The 15,162-nt window shown below is 45.9% G+C and overlaps 2 protein-coding genes across 28 annotated transcripts in view; one reads left to right on the plus strand and one right to left on the minus strand.

Annotated features, from left to right (window-relative positions):
- LOC308195067 (uncharacterized protein) overlaps window positions 1-15,162 on the minus strand; it is a 1,623,621-nt gene that overhangs the window by 1,131,251 nt on the left and 477,208 nt on the right. The window lies entirely within an intron of this gene.
- ADGRL3 (adhesion G protein-coupled receptor L3) overlaps window positions 1-15,162 on the plus strand; it is a 535,523-nt gene that overhangs the window by 516,717 nt on the left and 3,644 nt on the right. For 12 of the 27 annotated variants that reach the window (XM_080591834.1, XM_080591831.1, XM_080591832.1 and 9 more), the window contains 3 exons: window positions 1,832-1,960; window positions 5,385-5,402; window positions 7,631-13,948. The exons of 2 other annotated variants lie outside the window; for them this stretch is intronic. In XM_080591834.1, coding sequence (XP_080447960.1) covers window positions 1,832-1,960; window positions 5,385-5,402; window positions 7,631-8,430 — 947 coding nt within the window. In that variant the 3' untranslated portion in view covers window positions 8,431-13,948. Of the gene's footprint in view, window positions 1-1,831; window positions 1,961-5,384; window positions 5,437-7,630; window positions 13,949-15,162 lie in introns of those variants that run through there. 13 more of the 27 variants (XM_080591815.1, XM_080591817.1, XM_080591818.1 and 10 more) reach the window with 4 other exon arrangements.

Here is a 15,162-nt window from a genome sequence, read left to right on the forward strand (position 1 = left end):
CTCATGCAGTGCTGCCTTCTTACCATGTCCTGCGCTCAAAAGGCCAAGTGACCTGCTAATGCCATGTGCCTCGGGGTGGGAGGGCTGGGGGGGAGCAGAAAAGAGGGGCAGGACAGCAGGCTGCTTTCTCCTGATCCTCTGCAATCGTACAGCAGTGCCATCATGGGACGTGGAGCCAGTGTACGAGCACTGCGGGAGGCAACTCTGGAGCTCTGGAGGTCCTTGGGTTTGGCCAGCTTTTGCTTTCTTTAGATACTCTGTTGGTATGAGCTTTCAGAGGGTTTGCTGATAAGGCAAGGCAAGGCAAAGCAGAAGCCAGGTAATTATTTGCAGAGAAGAGGTTGTGCCCTGAACCTCACGTGCCTTGCGAAGGCTGCCTCCACAGGGCCACCTCCACCACCAAAGGAAGCAGATGGTGGTCTCCCCTACCCTAAAAGTGACAAAGGCATTGCTGTGAGAGTGGCTGGTTTTGAGGAATTGGCTTTTTGATTGCTCGTTTGGGTTTGGTCCAGCAGGTATTGGTGACAGCCAGGTAAGGCAAACAGTTTGACTAGCGGCCAAGCCAGGGTGTGGTAAGCTGGGAAGGAATATTTGGAAGGCTTGCCACAGCCCTGGCATGGCAGCAGGCTGGGGAAAAGGTGGTGGTCTGTTTTCTGTGCTCCTTCCCTTCCTCTTTGCTCTCTGGTAGCCCTGTCCTGACTGGCTGTAGTCACCCCATCAAAAACTTACTTGTTCTTGGGAAGGTTTTGCTCTAATGGTTTAGCCCAAGAGGTTAAAAAATATATGTCCTTCAGTATTCCTGGGGATTGCCCTGGGATGAGTTTTTGTGTCAGCTGCCTCTCTGGATCCCAGAGGAGTCTTAATGGGGCAAGGGCTTAATAGATTCGTGGTCCTGCAGGTCAGCTAAAAGGAGGGGGGAGGCTTTGCTTCGTGGGTTGATGCCCGTGGTGGGAAACACGGTGGGTCTCAGCAGCCACCTGCCCAACCTTGATGATCCTAAAAAGCACCGGAGGCTGCAACCACAAGGGACAGACCTAAGCAGGAGGCTGACTGCTGGCTGCGTGGTCAGAAATGACTGCAAGGAAGGCAGGGAGTGCTGAAAAAAAAAAAGCACATCTCCATGGTCCCCTCTTGCTCCTGATAGGAACACCTGCTGGGGCTGCGGTGCCCTTGCTCCCCACCTGCCAGGAGGTACAGGGAAGCTTTCAGGAACAGGAGCTGAAGTGAAACTTGCCCTCTTAGCAATGAGAAACTGGTTCGTGAAGCAGAGCTCTCCGATAAGTGCCGAGAGCCTTTAGGAGAGGATGCAGTTTCCATCCTTTCTTTTTAATTACGCTTTTTTCAATTTTAGACGTGTTTCAAAGGACAAACAAAAGAGATCCTAACACACAGTGGGAATTAAATGTGCTGTTTTATGTTAATCTTTTTTTTTTTTTCTTTTTTCCTTCTTCATTTGGTACTTTCTGGAGAGTTCCCCCCCACACCCCCCCATTGTGTAGGCTGCCATCTTCCTGTGTTTATTTGTAGCAAGCATGTGGGCATAGCCTTGCTTACACTCAGAGCAACTGGGGAACCACCATAAATGTAGCTTATCTGCTTTCTGATCCATTTTCTTTTGCATCAGTTTGGATTTGTGCATCGTCAGTAACATCTGTGCTGCTTTAGTGGCCTACAGTTTTTGAGTCTAATTAGCTGGCTGCTTGTAATCAGGACTATTTCAACTGTTGTCATTCTGAATGTTCTTTTTTCCCTTTTTTTTATGCCACATTTGCCTGATTGACCTTTTTTGTTGTTTTTTTTTTTTCTCTGTCTTTCTATCGGGCTGCTCCAGGAGCCATGGCTAATCATCTTATAACCAATGCTCTGCTTCGTCCTCATGGCACTAACAACCCTTATAATACATTGCTCGGGGAATCGGCGGTCTATAACAACCCTTCTGTCAGCATGTACAACGCACAAGGTGTGCTGGAGTTTCTCTCTAATTTTTCTAGTGAGAATTCCATTTTCTGTGGCTTATTTTGGCCCATTTCTTTCTTTTTTTTTCTTCCTTTTTTTTTCTCCCCCCACACACACTTTGTTTTTTTGGAACTGGGCACAAAAATGATCCCCCCCTTTCCTTTCATTTCAGTGCATTTTTCCATTTTCCTTAGGCTTTTTTTCCATGAGTGATCAAGTTCACTTTGAGAGACACTCATCAGTCCCACTCAAAGCATTCATAGTAGTTTTTATTTTGATTTTTTTTTTAACCCCTGTGCTTTTGTATTGTTTTGGTCTTGTGTCTGTGTTTTGTCAGACGTATCCATTCCTCTCTTTGTTGTCAGCACATTTCCTCGTTAAACCATTCATTTCAGAAACAGGAACACCTTTGAAGGTAAGTGAAGCTAAAATGGCCTTTGACACCAAAGCTGCTTGTTCGAAATGGCAGAGAGAAATGCGGTCAGCAGCGCACCGGCGTGTCTGCCAGAGGTTACACGAGTAAAAATGCAAAACAAAGCAAAACCGCCCTTGATCTGTAGGAAAAAAATGACAGCTGAAGCAAGGAGTGGAGGTCGTCTCTAACAAGCAGAGCTTAGACATTGTAGGAAATGTTTTGCCGTTTGCATTAATACGTTTTCTATATGCTATTAGAAAGTAAGAAGAAAGAAAGAATAGAAAAAGGTGTAGGGGAGACTAGGAGCTCTTGTCATACCCTCCTTGTGGCGATGAAAAGGGAATAGGTAGAGTCAGTCGTACCTAGCTGAGGCTCCTGCTGGGAGATCAGCCTCTTGTCACCTACGTGTGCATCTCTGCTCCAGCCGTGGGGACCCCTGGGGTTTGTAGGCAGATGTCCTGGTGCTGCTGCTAGGGACAGGCAGATGTGTTTAACCAGGACCTGAGGGGCAGCTGGGGAGGATGGAGCTCTGCCAGCTCCCCTCTGCTGACGGCTCTGTCCAGCTCTACCACCTCCATTTGATTCTGGGGGGCTTGCTTGAGAGGTGGCCAAATCCTTACAGAGTAACGCTGCTTCCAAGCACAAGTATGTCAGGTGTCCCCTCCCTGTGAAGGTGTCCCTTACCAGTAAAGGATCCCTAAGGAAGGGAGAATAATGATGGTTATCATGCAAACAGTAAAATCCCCGTATGCTGTATAGCAGGGTATTGTTTACAACAGAAATAGATATCAAACTGTATCACTAGGGTATTTTCATTCAAACCACAAGGAAGCATGTGTGTTTGACCTTTTTGCTGTTCATAAATTTCCTAAGCCATGCTAACTTTATGCAATAAATTTGCTTTCACTAATGCTTTTTCTAAAAGGGACTACTGTTAAGCTTGAAATGCTCTGCATTTTAGGAACTTCTATGTATCGTAAATGTCAAAACAAGCTTTGATATTCTGTATGTTTCTTTGCATGATAATATTGAGATTTGAGGGACTTTCAAAATAAGTTGCAGCAGGTAATGATGGGTCAACATCTGGCTTAAGACAAGCCCTAATGTTCAAGTCTGGGTGCCTTGAGCGAACAAAAGTGTTTTGAGCAGAAATGTGACAAAAAGGTTTTACGTACATTTTAATAATCTTGTGTTCTTCTAGCTTTTAAGACTGGATTCTGATACAATTGCCTGAGTTAACAACGTATTGTTCCACAAATAGTGTTATTGATTTGAAAGTGCTATTTGGTGCAACACAAGCAGATGGAAAACAGAGAAACCTGCCTAGTCTACATCCGTAGGAGATTAAAGAAAGTGGGACCACTACTGATCCCATTTAAGCTGCAGGAGCTTTACCATTGACTTTACCAGGCAGCAGAATGCAACCCATTGTGTTCAGGAAGCTGCAAGTTAATTAATGATCAAAGAAAGTGGTATAGCTATTGCTTTTCAAACTGGTTATTGTCCTGGGACCAAGCATTCCATTAGAAAGTGTGAATATTAGGAGATCCCGCAGGGGAAACAAAGGTTAGCAAAAGCAGTTTGGGCTCTTTGGGATTGAAGACCCTGCAGCCAGGCTAAAGCAGGGATAGTGCATTGTAAAAGTAGGCACTTGGCACCATCTCTGGGCGTGCCTTGGCTAGGACTGGTGTGCAGTGAGGGCACGCTAGCTAACGTCACTCTACTAACTCACTCCATGTCACCAAGGCTATGATATTTTTGCACCTTCATCTGCCACTTCTGGTGCTGTCCATTGACAGAGGCAGGACACTATAAAGAGGGTAAACCTGGGGTCTTACCTGTTCTGTCCGTTCCTTCCCCCTCCCCAGTTACATGCATTAAAATACCCTCTCTGTTCAAGCTGAAGCTGCCACATCCGTGTTAGAGTCTCAACAGGAGCCCTAAAAAGCATTGAAAAGAGGCTGGGGATGAGAACCCAAAAGGCCAAAGCCTGTTTACTGGTGGCAAAAGCAATTCCTTCAGTGGGACAGAGCGTAGAAGAAGGAGGAGGTGGTAGGTGAGGAGCCTGGCACCCCGCAGCACGTGCACAGCGCTTGCTGCCATTTGTAGCTGATGGATGTACGCTCGCTCAGTCTCTTGGATGCCTAAGTGTCTCAAAATGGCCTAACCGCTTCCATGACTGATAATTTTAAGAGAAGAAGGAAATCACGTAACAAGCTCTGCTTAAATCACAGCGTGCCACAGACCAGTGCAGAGTGGGAAGCTGACAGTTAACAATGGCTCTTCATCTTCATCTCTGGCTCTCCTTTTTTTTTTTTAATCCTTCCTTCTCGATAGCTTCATTTAAAGATGCCATTATTCGATCTACTATTTCTCTCACCTTTGTTTGCAAAGTCCATGTAGCTTTCCATGCATTTTGGTTATAAAAGAACCGGAAAAAAAAAAAAAAATCTTCCTTGCAAAAGTTTGTAACGTGCCAGCAGCCCCATGATGAGCAAAGTCGTACTCTTACAAAGCACTGTTGCAAAGGATGGACAGCAAAACATTTTAGCAAGGAAATGGATTTCAGTTTCAACTGCCAGGGGTTATTATAACTAACAGTAAGTAAAGCCATTCATTTTAAGACTTTGGAAATGACTTTGACATTGCCTGTCTTTTCAAGCATGACTGTTGCGAGCTTTAGACTTTTCTTAAAATTTCCAGGGATTATTTCTTGATTTGTGTTGCACACTGGACATTCATAATGGCATTGGAAAAAGTTTTAAATGTGATTATTTTTTTTAATAAAATGTAGTATATTGATATTGCGCGTAAAATAATTTTCTGTCTAAAATGTCAATATTTTTAACCTGAAATAAACCATGTAACAAATTCATGTATTCTGGGCAGTGAAAATTATTTCCGTTAACTCTCTTCTGCATATCATCAACTTGCTTTTTACTCATGTTTCTCCTACTGTCGCTGTAAGCTTACTTGTTGTTTTTTCTTTCCTTTTCTTCATGCTGTCGTTTAGAGCCCTACAGAGAGACAAGTATGGGAGTAAAGCTAAACATTGCATATCAAATGTAATTTTTTTTAGTTCACTTTTATTGCATCACATATAGATGATGTAGTTAATAAAGGAAATTCATCTCACAGTTTTGAAATTGGAAGAATCAAAAGCTTATGAATATACATATGTATATATACATGTGTGCGTGTGTATGTGTGTGGGTATATATATGTATGTGCACATACATATATATAGAGAGAGATAAGATTAGATGGTGCCTTCTTTGTTTATTTCCCGTTTTTGTGGTATCATTTACCCAGCCTAGTTTTTCATTTAGCCGTGCGTACAATTCTTTTGAACTTCACCTTTTAATTTGCAAGGTCGTAGCATTTTTATACGGCGTGTTTCATTACAGAACCCGCTCTGTTTTCACGTGCAATGCCTCCGTTTTATTTCCCCGCTGAACCCCCCGGCCTCCAGCTCTATGCATTGGCAGCAGAAGTGGCACTCGGTGCCTCAATGCATACAGTGCCCAACCATCAGACAATCACTGTTCCCGTTGCATACAGTCCTCCCCTAAAACGCTCACTTCTCATTTCTCCCTAAACATCATGGCTCGTTGGGAGAGCTTCCAACGTGAAAATAAGTGGCTTTGCTCTATGTCTGTGATGGCTAGCTAACTTTTTTGCATAGCTCCCTTGTTTTCTGGAAACACGGGACACAGCAGCACGCTCTAAGCTTCAGAAACCTAAACTCAGACACATTTGGGGCATTTCACTCAAAAGAGAACAAAATCCTGCAGTAGCATTTTCCAGCCATTGACGTACACAACTACTACATCGCAGATATAGACTAAACCCTGTATTTTCAGAAGGTACACATGCCATGTACCAAGCATGGTGTGAGCAACTGTTAATCCTAAATTGTTGGCTAATGGCTCCTCTAATCAACTGCTGCTTGCTGGGAGTTGCTTGTGATTTTTTTGGCAACGCCCAAAACCCTTAGCTGAAAGGTAGATACATGATTTCATGCATTCCTCGCTCTGGGGAGGCCAGTAATACAAAAAAGAAAGCACGGCAGCTTAAACTGCCAGTGGCCCGAGTTTATCCTCCCTTGCCCACTCGTCCCACATTGCTTTCAAAGCACTTCTCCGCCATCCCCTGCAGTGCGAGGGAGGCACGAGTCAAGCCCCGGACTTCTGCTGGCAGTGTTGACGCAGGCAGTTAGTGGGACAGAAGCGACCAGGCCCATTTGTTGCTAAAATCCAAATGTCTCATCTGTGGCTGTATGTGCATTATATATTCCTCATGCAAGCCAGGCACCTGAATTTCACTGGGCTGCATTTTCCAACACAGCAGGCAAGGCAGAAAGGTAGCGAGCCAGGCCTAGTGGCATCCCCAAGACCCTGTCACTCTGTGCAGGTCCCCCTGAGCCTGAGATACCGTGGCAGTGATGGTAGTTTATCTTCATTAAGCCCTCTGCTTTAACTTGGAAAGTAAAATAGAAGCTACTTCTAAAGGCTCTGCAAAACCCTGCAGCAGCTGTCTGCAGCACTGATTACATTAGAAATGCCACGTGTCCGGTATCAAATAAGTTATTTTGGCCACGGCCTTGGACCAGGAGAGGTAGGGCATTTAGCCTTGTTCCCAAAAAGCTTCAGACAGGAAGCGCTCTGCACCCCTGTCTTGCTTGTCTGCACAAGCTAATCACCAAATCTTGGCTTTAGGGCCTATGCCTTTCCTCTGACGTGGAGAGAGGATTTATTTTTCACCTTCAAAGCAAGTAAGGATACAGTCCTAAGTGAAGTCAGGGTAATGATTAACCTGTGCTGTGAATACATTTCCTCAGCTGGGGTGAATTGCCAAAGAGCGTGGAGCAAGGGCTGTTTGGACCAGCTCAGGCTCACGTATCCCTCAGCTCCCCAAAGACATACAGAGCAAAGCCCCGAGCCTCTGGAAGCAGCCGTGCACTATAGCCACATAGGATATGTTGGTGAGGAGAGGTTATTCCTTCCCACCAGCTCTTGCTGCATCAAGTAAAACACCTGGCAGCACTTTTCCATTTTTCAGTGGCCAGACCTTAAGTCGGCGAGGTGGAGCCATGCCCTCTTGTTTTGGCCAAAGCACTCTTCTCGCTGCTGAGCCTGGCCCACCAGTTGCCTTCCCCCAGCAGCGTGGCAGCCTAGGAAGGGGGTTTTGAGTGTGCACATCCCGCGTGAGTGTCCTCCTGTTTGTACAAGTCACCCTCTCTTGTGTAATGTTTTTCAGAGGGGCTTCTGAACAATGCCAGGGATACAAGTGTCACGGATACTCTACCACTGAATGGTAATCACGGCAACAGCTACAGCATCGCCAGCGGCGAGTACCTCAGCAACTGCGTGCAAATCCTTGACCGCGGGTACAACCACACCGAGAACGCCCTCGAGAAAAAGATCCTGAAGGAACTCACCTCCAACTACATCCCTTCCTACCTGAACAACCACGAGCGCTCCAGCGAGCAGAGCCGCAACCTGATGAACAAACTCGTCAACAGCGTGGGCGGCGGGAGCGAGGACGACGCCATCGTGCTGGACGACGCCACCTCCTTCACCCACGAGGAGAGCCTGGGCCTGGAGCTCATCCACGAGGAGTCGGACGCCCCGCTGCTGCCCCCCCGGGTGTACTCAGCAGACAACCACCAGCCCCACCTCTACAGCCGGCGGCGCATCCCGCAAGACAACAGCGAGAGCTTTTTCCCTTTGCTGACCAACGAGCACACGGACGACCTCCAGTCGCCCAACAGGGATTCTCTGTACACCAGCATGCCCACGCTGGCTGGCATGCCCATGACAGAGAGCGTCACCGCCAGCACCCAGACCGACCCCCCGCCAGCCAAAAGCGGTGATGCCGATGATGTTTACTACAAAAGCATGCCCAACCTAGGCTCCAGAAACCACGTCCATCAGCTACACACGTACTACCAGCTAGGTCGAGGCAGCAGCGACGGTTTTATAGTCCCGCCAAACAAAGAGGGAACTCCCCCGGACGGCAATGCAAAAGGACCCGCTCACTTGGTCACTAGTCTATAGAAGATTAAGCAAAAATTAAGCAAACAGACAACAAACAGCCCCTCCGTAACACTCGGTTTACTGTTCTGAGTTAATACAAGCAGTGGTAATATTGTGTGTACTCCTAAATCTTCATGCTGTTCTAAACAAAATGAAACTCTTGGACTTTTTTTACTGGAATTTTTAGGCCAGCCCGGAAAAACAAACAAAAAAAAACAAACAGGAACTGCTGCCCCCCCTCTTCCTCCCCATCCTTCCTCCCTTCAGACAGACTTCATTATGTTAATGAAAGAGATAGGACAGATAACGGCACACTTCGTGGCCTTCTCAAGTTATGCTGTGTTTGTTTAAACAATCCTTGATGCTGTGTTGCTCTTAATACCGAAGACCTGATTTAAGAAAAAAAAAAAAAAAGCAAAGAAAAAAAAAAAGGCCAAAAATGTGCATTTGAAACTAGTAGAGATGACGCATCTAGGTGGGAGTGCTGCACAAAACAAACAAGCTAGCAAAGCTGTTTATTACAAATCCAGATCACGTAATGGGTTTTGGTCACTCACAGCTCGGTTTGACCGCAGTACCCTTTGCTGCCGGAGCAAACCAAACAAAAATTAATGAGACGGAAGGGAATCCTAGAATTATATGCTAAACGCATATTTTACGTTTTGCCGTATTAACTGATGATAAAAAACTAATGGCAGAAAAAAGAGAATCGAACAATTTCTATGTAATGTACAGATACTAGCATTGCACATATAGTCTGCTTTCTGTTCCTCCAGAACTTGCGTCCCTGTTACTGTAGTGGAAAAAAAAAATAAGAACTTTTCTGTTGTGCTGGTCTTGTAAGTTTGTCTACCAGTAGGAGCAAGGTTTTTCATAACTCCTATTTTTCTTTTCTTTCCTTTTGCCTCTTCCCCTGCCCCTCCCATCCTGGTAAAAAGTCTCACTGGGCAAAAAAAAAAATATAAAAATACAAACACCGCTTTCTAAGGACCATTTTTAGTAACACGATAACAGTTTCTTTCCAGCCAGGGGAGTCTTCTATTTCCTTGCTGTGTCTCTCTCTTCAGCCGGTGTATTGCTGGCAGACCTTTTGCAGAATAGAGCAGGGCAAACTTTCTGTTTACAGTGCACAACCGATCATAACAGTAATCCTGTGAAGCATCTTTGGCAAGCAGCCCCTCACCCAGGCCGTAGGTTCGCATCTAGAAGCCAAGAGGTTTTTGTAGTCATAGCGGGGCTTCTGCATGAGACGGCGACTTCCCCGTAGGAGTTCAAGGGCCTTCACGGCTCTGCCCGGTCCCCAGTTTAGGCACTTGTACTGCAGTGGTTACGAAGAAAACTGATTGATGCGTAGTGATCTAAAAAGTACTTTTGCAGTGATTTTTAAAGAAAAGAAGTCTTCTGTTCATTATTTTGCCTAACAGGAAAGTTATTTATTTGACAGGATTTTAAGTAACATAGGCTTTCCAGAGGTAAATTAGCAGCACGGAGAATAATTTCTTTTTTTTTTTTTTTCTTTTCGCTTTTTTTTTTTTTAATTTATGATCATTTTGTACGGTCTCAGCAGTTGAATGACCTCATTACTAATATTTGTTGTAAAAGTGAAGCTTGTTTGCCAACCAATAAACAACTGATCACAATTTAGAAGACACTGTATGTATGTACTGTACGGTTAATCGCTCTTCTCTGTTGTTCCTCTCTCCACTGCTGTCTTCAGTACGTTTCCTCTCCTGTAAGGCATGGGTGAGCAATGCCAAAGAAAGGAAGCCGAGCTGAGCAATTTAAGCACAAACGTTACGCGGCTACGGCTGACTAGAGACATCAGGCTAGCGAGACTTGTTTAGGGGCGAGAACAAAGCTGGTCCACATTTCTCGCAGGTTATTCTAGGTCTGTTTTGTGCCTACTGTATATACTAGATGATGACATGCAGATGATTTGAGTATAGTATTTCATGTGTCGTACTTTTTAATCATTGTAATTTCCTTTTTTTTTTTTTTTTTTTTTTTTAAATTTTGATTCTTCTGAGATTAAAAACTGCTGGTAGCATGTCAAAGAGTAAAACAAGTCCCCGTTAGGCCTCCTCGGTCTTTGTTTGCTGTCTCTTTATTTTCTTGCTCCGGGCGTATGCAAAGTTATTCCTCACAGAAGGCGCCATTGCCACCGCCAGCCACGTTGCACTAGAGACCCCGTCAGCCTTCCCATCCCACGGCCAAGGGCCCAGCCTGTCTTCGTATCCCTCAGGAGCAATCAGTTCTGTGCAAGGGTCTGTTTTGGGCCACCTGAGATGTTCCTGCAGCCAGGTGCTCAAGCCAAAATGCCATGGGGAGGAAATGAGGTCTATTCCTGACCAAGCTGTGCCTCCCGACGGGTCTAGATTTCAGCGTTTCCCATCCTGACCTTGGGAATCCCCTGGTGTCGTAGCGTAACAGTTGTCAGCCAGCCAGGTTGTGCCTCCCTGTTTGGTTTTATTTTTCATGCCAGCAGGGACTGAGCTGGGAGGCGTGTGGCAGAGCTGTGCATGCAAGTAAAATGAGCAATTCAGACCCTGTGGCCACGCCGATCTGTGCAGCAGTCCAACCGAGGCTGCAAAGCCTTGAAACACTTGACACACCTGTATTTTGGAGAAAGTTAAAAGGGCCCATTAGTATCAGTCTCTTCTACCCACTAGTATTAGTCTCCAAAAAAACAGGTTTCCAGGTGGGATTAATGTCACGCAGAGAGTGAGATCCACTGTAGCAAATACTGCCATGATAAAATGGGAGGGGGGTGATCGGTGCAGTGTGTCTGAAACTATGCAAGAACAAACCAGTGATGGATTTGCTATGGAGTGACTTGTGTCTTACCGAATATCTTTGTCTTTCTTTCTTTCTCTTCCCATGAGTTTTTGATTTATTGGTGAACAGGCTTTTTCCCCCCCTTTTCCATCCCTTCTTTCTTGAGCGTCTCTCCTCCGGCCTACTTGCCTATTAGCGCTTTGATTGCAAAAACTGCTGCTTATTTTCAAGCTGATTATTTCCGTCCCCAGGCTGATCTGGCACCACAGGGTTCGCTGTTGGTGCTTCTTATAGATTTGGTAACAGCTGAATCACAAAAGAGGGGAAATAGACATCATTAATTACATTAAGCCGAAAATGTTTTAAAACTGACATTTGGTTCGGGGAGGGCAGGGAGCAGGATGGGGGTTATTTTTATGATTTTTTTCCCCATCAAAGCAGTCTCTTGTCATGTCAGATAGTTGATTATGGGCATGGTGAAGGTTTCTGCTCTTTGATCAATGGCTCAGTAGATGCAGGCGTTATGTGACTGGGAACACAGCAGTGTCGCCTGTGCAGACTGCAGCACATGAAGCTCAACTCAAGCCCTTGGAGCCTAAACTGCTCTCAGAGTGTGAGGGAGAACTACAGAATTTCTAAGGCATTTCTTCATGGTGGGCAAAGGTGGAGAGATATGAGAGAACAGCACGTGGCACACACAATAGCCTGATGAAGTAACTATTACAGTATTACATCCGTACCAACGCTTGGGGCACGCAATTTGGCAAGCCGGGTCAAAGCGTATAGCCAGCCCCGTACTGGAGGGATCTGCTTTTTTAGAGCTTTGTTAAAAGAAAGGGAGGAAAAAAATGCATGTAGAGATAGATAGAATATTAAAACTTCATCATTCAGCTGCGGTAAGCATCCCACTTTCAATGAAAAACAGACTAAAGGCAAAAAGGCAGTGCTTGGTCCTACAAAGCCATCCACTTGATACATAGACTGCTCTTTTTGGAAACATGGCACTGCCTTTTGGAGATGCTGGTTGCTGGGCATGTACGGAGTGAGACTTTCCAGTGTCAATATGTAGCTCGTGGCATCCTTCCTTCATAAAGTCTTGCCTGCAAGTGGGAAAGGGGAAGGGAGAAGCACAAGGCTGTGAGGTGAGCACTGAGCCACGCTTTGTGCATTGCATGCTCCTGGAAAGCATCTTGGGATGTTTTGCAAGTGGTGAATCCCTTTTTCCCCCTGCTTTTTGTAATCTGCACATAACCAGGGTTACTTTCCCTGTGCATTCCTGTCACAGAATGCCCCATAGCTACCTGATGCACAAGTTTGCTGGACTATCACTACATTTCCTACTGCGCAAGGACACTTTGGCTCTGATGGGCATTGCTTGTCAGTCTTCTGCAAGAACCATAGGAGACAAGCTGCATAAGACTGTAAAGATCTCCCTAAAAAATGCGAAGGAGAGACACAACGGGAAACACACGCCAAGACAAACTACAAGACTATGTAGGCTGGAAGTAGGGGGGGGATCATCACAGCTTTGGAGACACCGTGTAGGCAATACTGTTTACCACAGTGCTGCTCCTTTCCTCCTGTTGATTGCATTTAGTTCCCTGAAATCTGTGTTTGCTAACCAATCTGCTCCCTTCCTCCTTGCCCCCAGACAATGAGCAGCAAGATGCTCCAGAGGGATGGGGGAGAGGGAGGTGCTGAGCCATGAGAGGTCTTTGTGTTTCGCTACCTGTGTCCCTATTGCTTCCATCCTGCTTCCCCCGCTGGGGCTCTTCTCTGCCTGGCCAGCCTCTCTGCCGTACAATCCCACATGCTCTTGATCTTGCGAGGTTATAAAGAGTGCAATACCCTGCAGACTTGCCTAGATAACAGGAATAAAAGGGTAGCTCATCTTATAAAAAGCTCTCTCAGGAAAGCCTAAGAGCACTAGCTTGGTCATCTGTCACACCCTGATCTCCTCCTTACACTTAAAAAGAAAAGTTCTTTATTTTTAGCTACCTGCTGCATTCAGCTAGACTCTATGCAAATTTTATTTAATGAATATTTCAGGGTTTAAATAGTCTGTGCTCATGAACACTACTACATAAGTGTCATGTCGTCGCAGGTTCTCTGGTAACAGAGCAGAGAACATCCTAAGGAATGAAGCTGAAACCAGATAAAATCAGTGATTAATGCTGCTGGGGAAAGCAGCAGTGGCCGCATTATCCATGGGCATCCTTGGCAGGGACAACAGCAGAGGTTATTGATGAGGAAATAGCAGAGGCTATGGATGAGGAAATCATCACTGCTGCTGCTGACTTCTGCTGCTGGGTGTTGGCCAGGGGCAGGACAGCAGCAAGGGGCTCATTGCTGGCTTGGAGGGGAGCTGGAGGAGCACCTAAAGGGGTACCCGCAGGAGGGCAGCAAGCCCTGGGGACACGTGGGTCGTACACCTGGTCACACGTCTTCCCAGTTCAGGAGAGGTGATCTGTGTAATGCTGAAATGTTGAGACTAGTCAGGACAGCCAGAGCTTGGAAATCTTACTTTTGCACGCCAGAATAGCTTTTTACAGGTGGTTACTGCTCGTCGTATCTGGTACTGCAGGTGGTGATAGTCTTCTCCCACACAATGCCAACAAAAAAACTCAGCTTCTAACTAATTGCTGTCTTTTTTATTTCCTCCTCCCTTGCTTCTTTTCTTATGTTTCTACTCCTTAAATACTCTGTACACATGTAAAAACCCAAACTAAAACCTCAATAATAAAAAAATATATATATTGGTAAACCCAGAGCAGTTATTATGTGCTGGAAGCAAATGCTTGATATTCTCACAGTGCTGCTTAAACCCCCAAACAACAACTTAAATGCACAAGCCGAGCTGCACGACCGACTCAGCTGGTGTGACGGGAGCGCTGCCAGCAGCTCACAGCCTCACGTTGACTGGGGCCTGAATCCCAGACCCTTAAAAGGGATATTATGCCCAAAGACAAGAAGCATCCACATTTTAATAGGCAAATAGTTCCATCCTGGTGACAAGAGTGAATATAGCAAGAACCTACAGGTGTCTTTTCCTTTTTTGTCTTTTCTTTTTCTGTTTTTTTTTGGCCTCGAAGCATTGAATATTTATGGTTTCCCCTTGGTGCCACACATGCCATCATTCACACCGGCTCCCCGTGACCGGAGGGGCAGCACACATACCTCTATGGTGCAGAAAAGCAATGGTGCTTTGCTCTGAACTCCACACACACAGATGACCTGGTATCTTTGACTGCCGCTTATAATCAGCTGCATGTGCCGTTACGGCTTTAGAAAGGTTATTTCCAGCAGCAGGATGCTCCGTGGGTAAATTATGGCTATAATAAACCTGTTTTCAACCTGTCTTCTCCCACTTCCCTCTGAGGCAGCTCACGCAGAGTTTAGTTCAGGTCCTTATGGCAGGAAAGCTCAATGCTCAAAGCACAAGCAAGCTCCTGTGCTTCGAAGGTTTTGTGTCCCACCTTGGAGGCACGAGCCTCCAGTAACCTCTGCCGATAAATGTTTTTTGGGGGGTGAGCGGTCAACAGACTTGTTAGCCAGGCTGATTTTATGGAAGATAAAAAGGGGATTCAGGGCATGGCACTCAGGGAGCAGCACCATCCAGGTACGATGGGGGGCCAGTTGGAGCTGCAGAATTTCCAACACAGCGTGGCTGGGAACAGCAGGCTTATGTCTTGCAGCTGTCGGGCACCTGCACCAGCTCGCCCCTAGTCTCTTCTCTTTAAAAAGGAAAGTTTTACGGTTCACAGCCTTGGCAGCCCTTTTGTGAGAGGCTCACCCCAAGAGGTAAATGTGCTGCTTTGGTGCAGGTGCCTTCACGGCCTTGCATGTACCTGTACTCTGCCTTTCGACAGCCTCCATCTGAGCAGGTTCCTCCTTCTTGCCTGTGTTGCTGCCACTCGTATGTATGGATAAAAGGGTAGCATGACATTAAAGACTGCTTCATATTAAATAGGTGGGATT

Source organism: Anser brachyrhynchus, assembly GCF_964034855.1.
Source record: "Anser brachyrhynchus genome assembly, chromosome: 4".
Lineage (NCBI taxonomy): Eukaryota > Metazoa > Chordata > Aves > Anseriformes > Anatidae > Anser > Anser brachyrhynchus.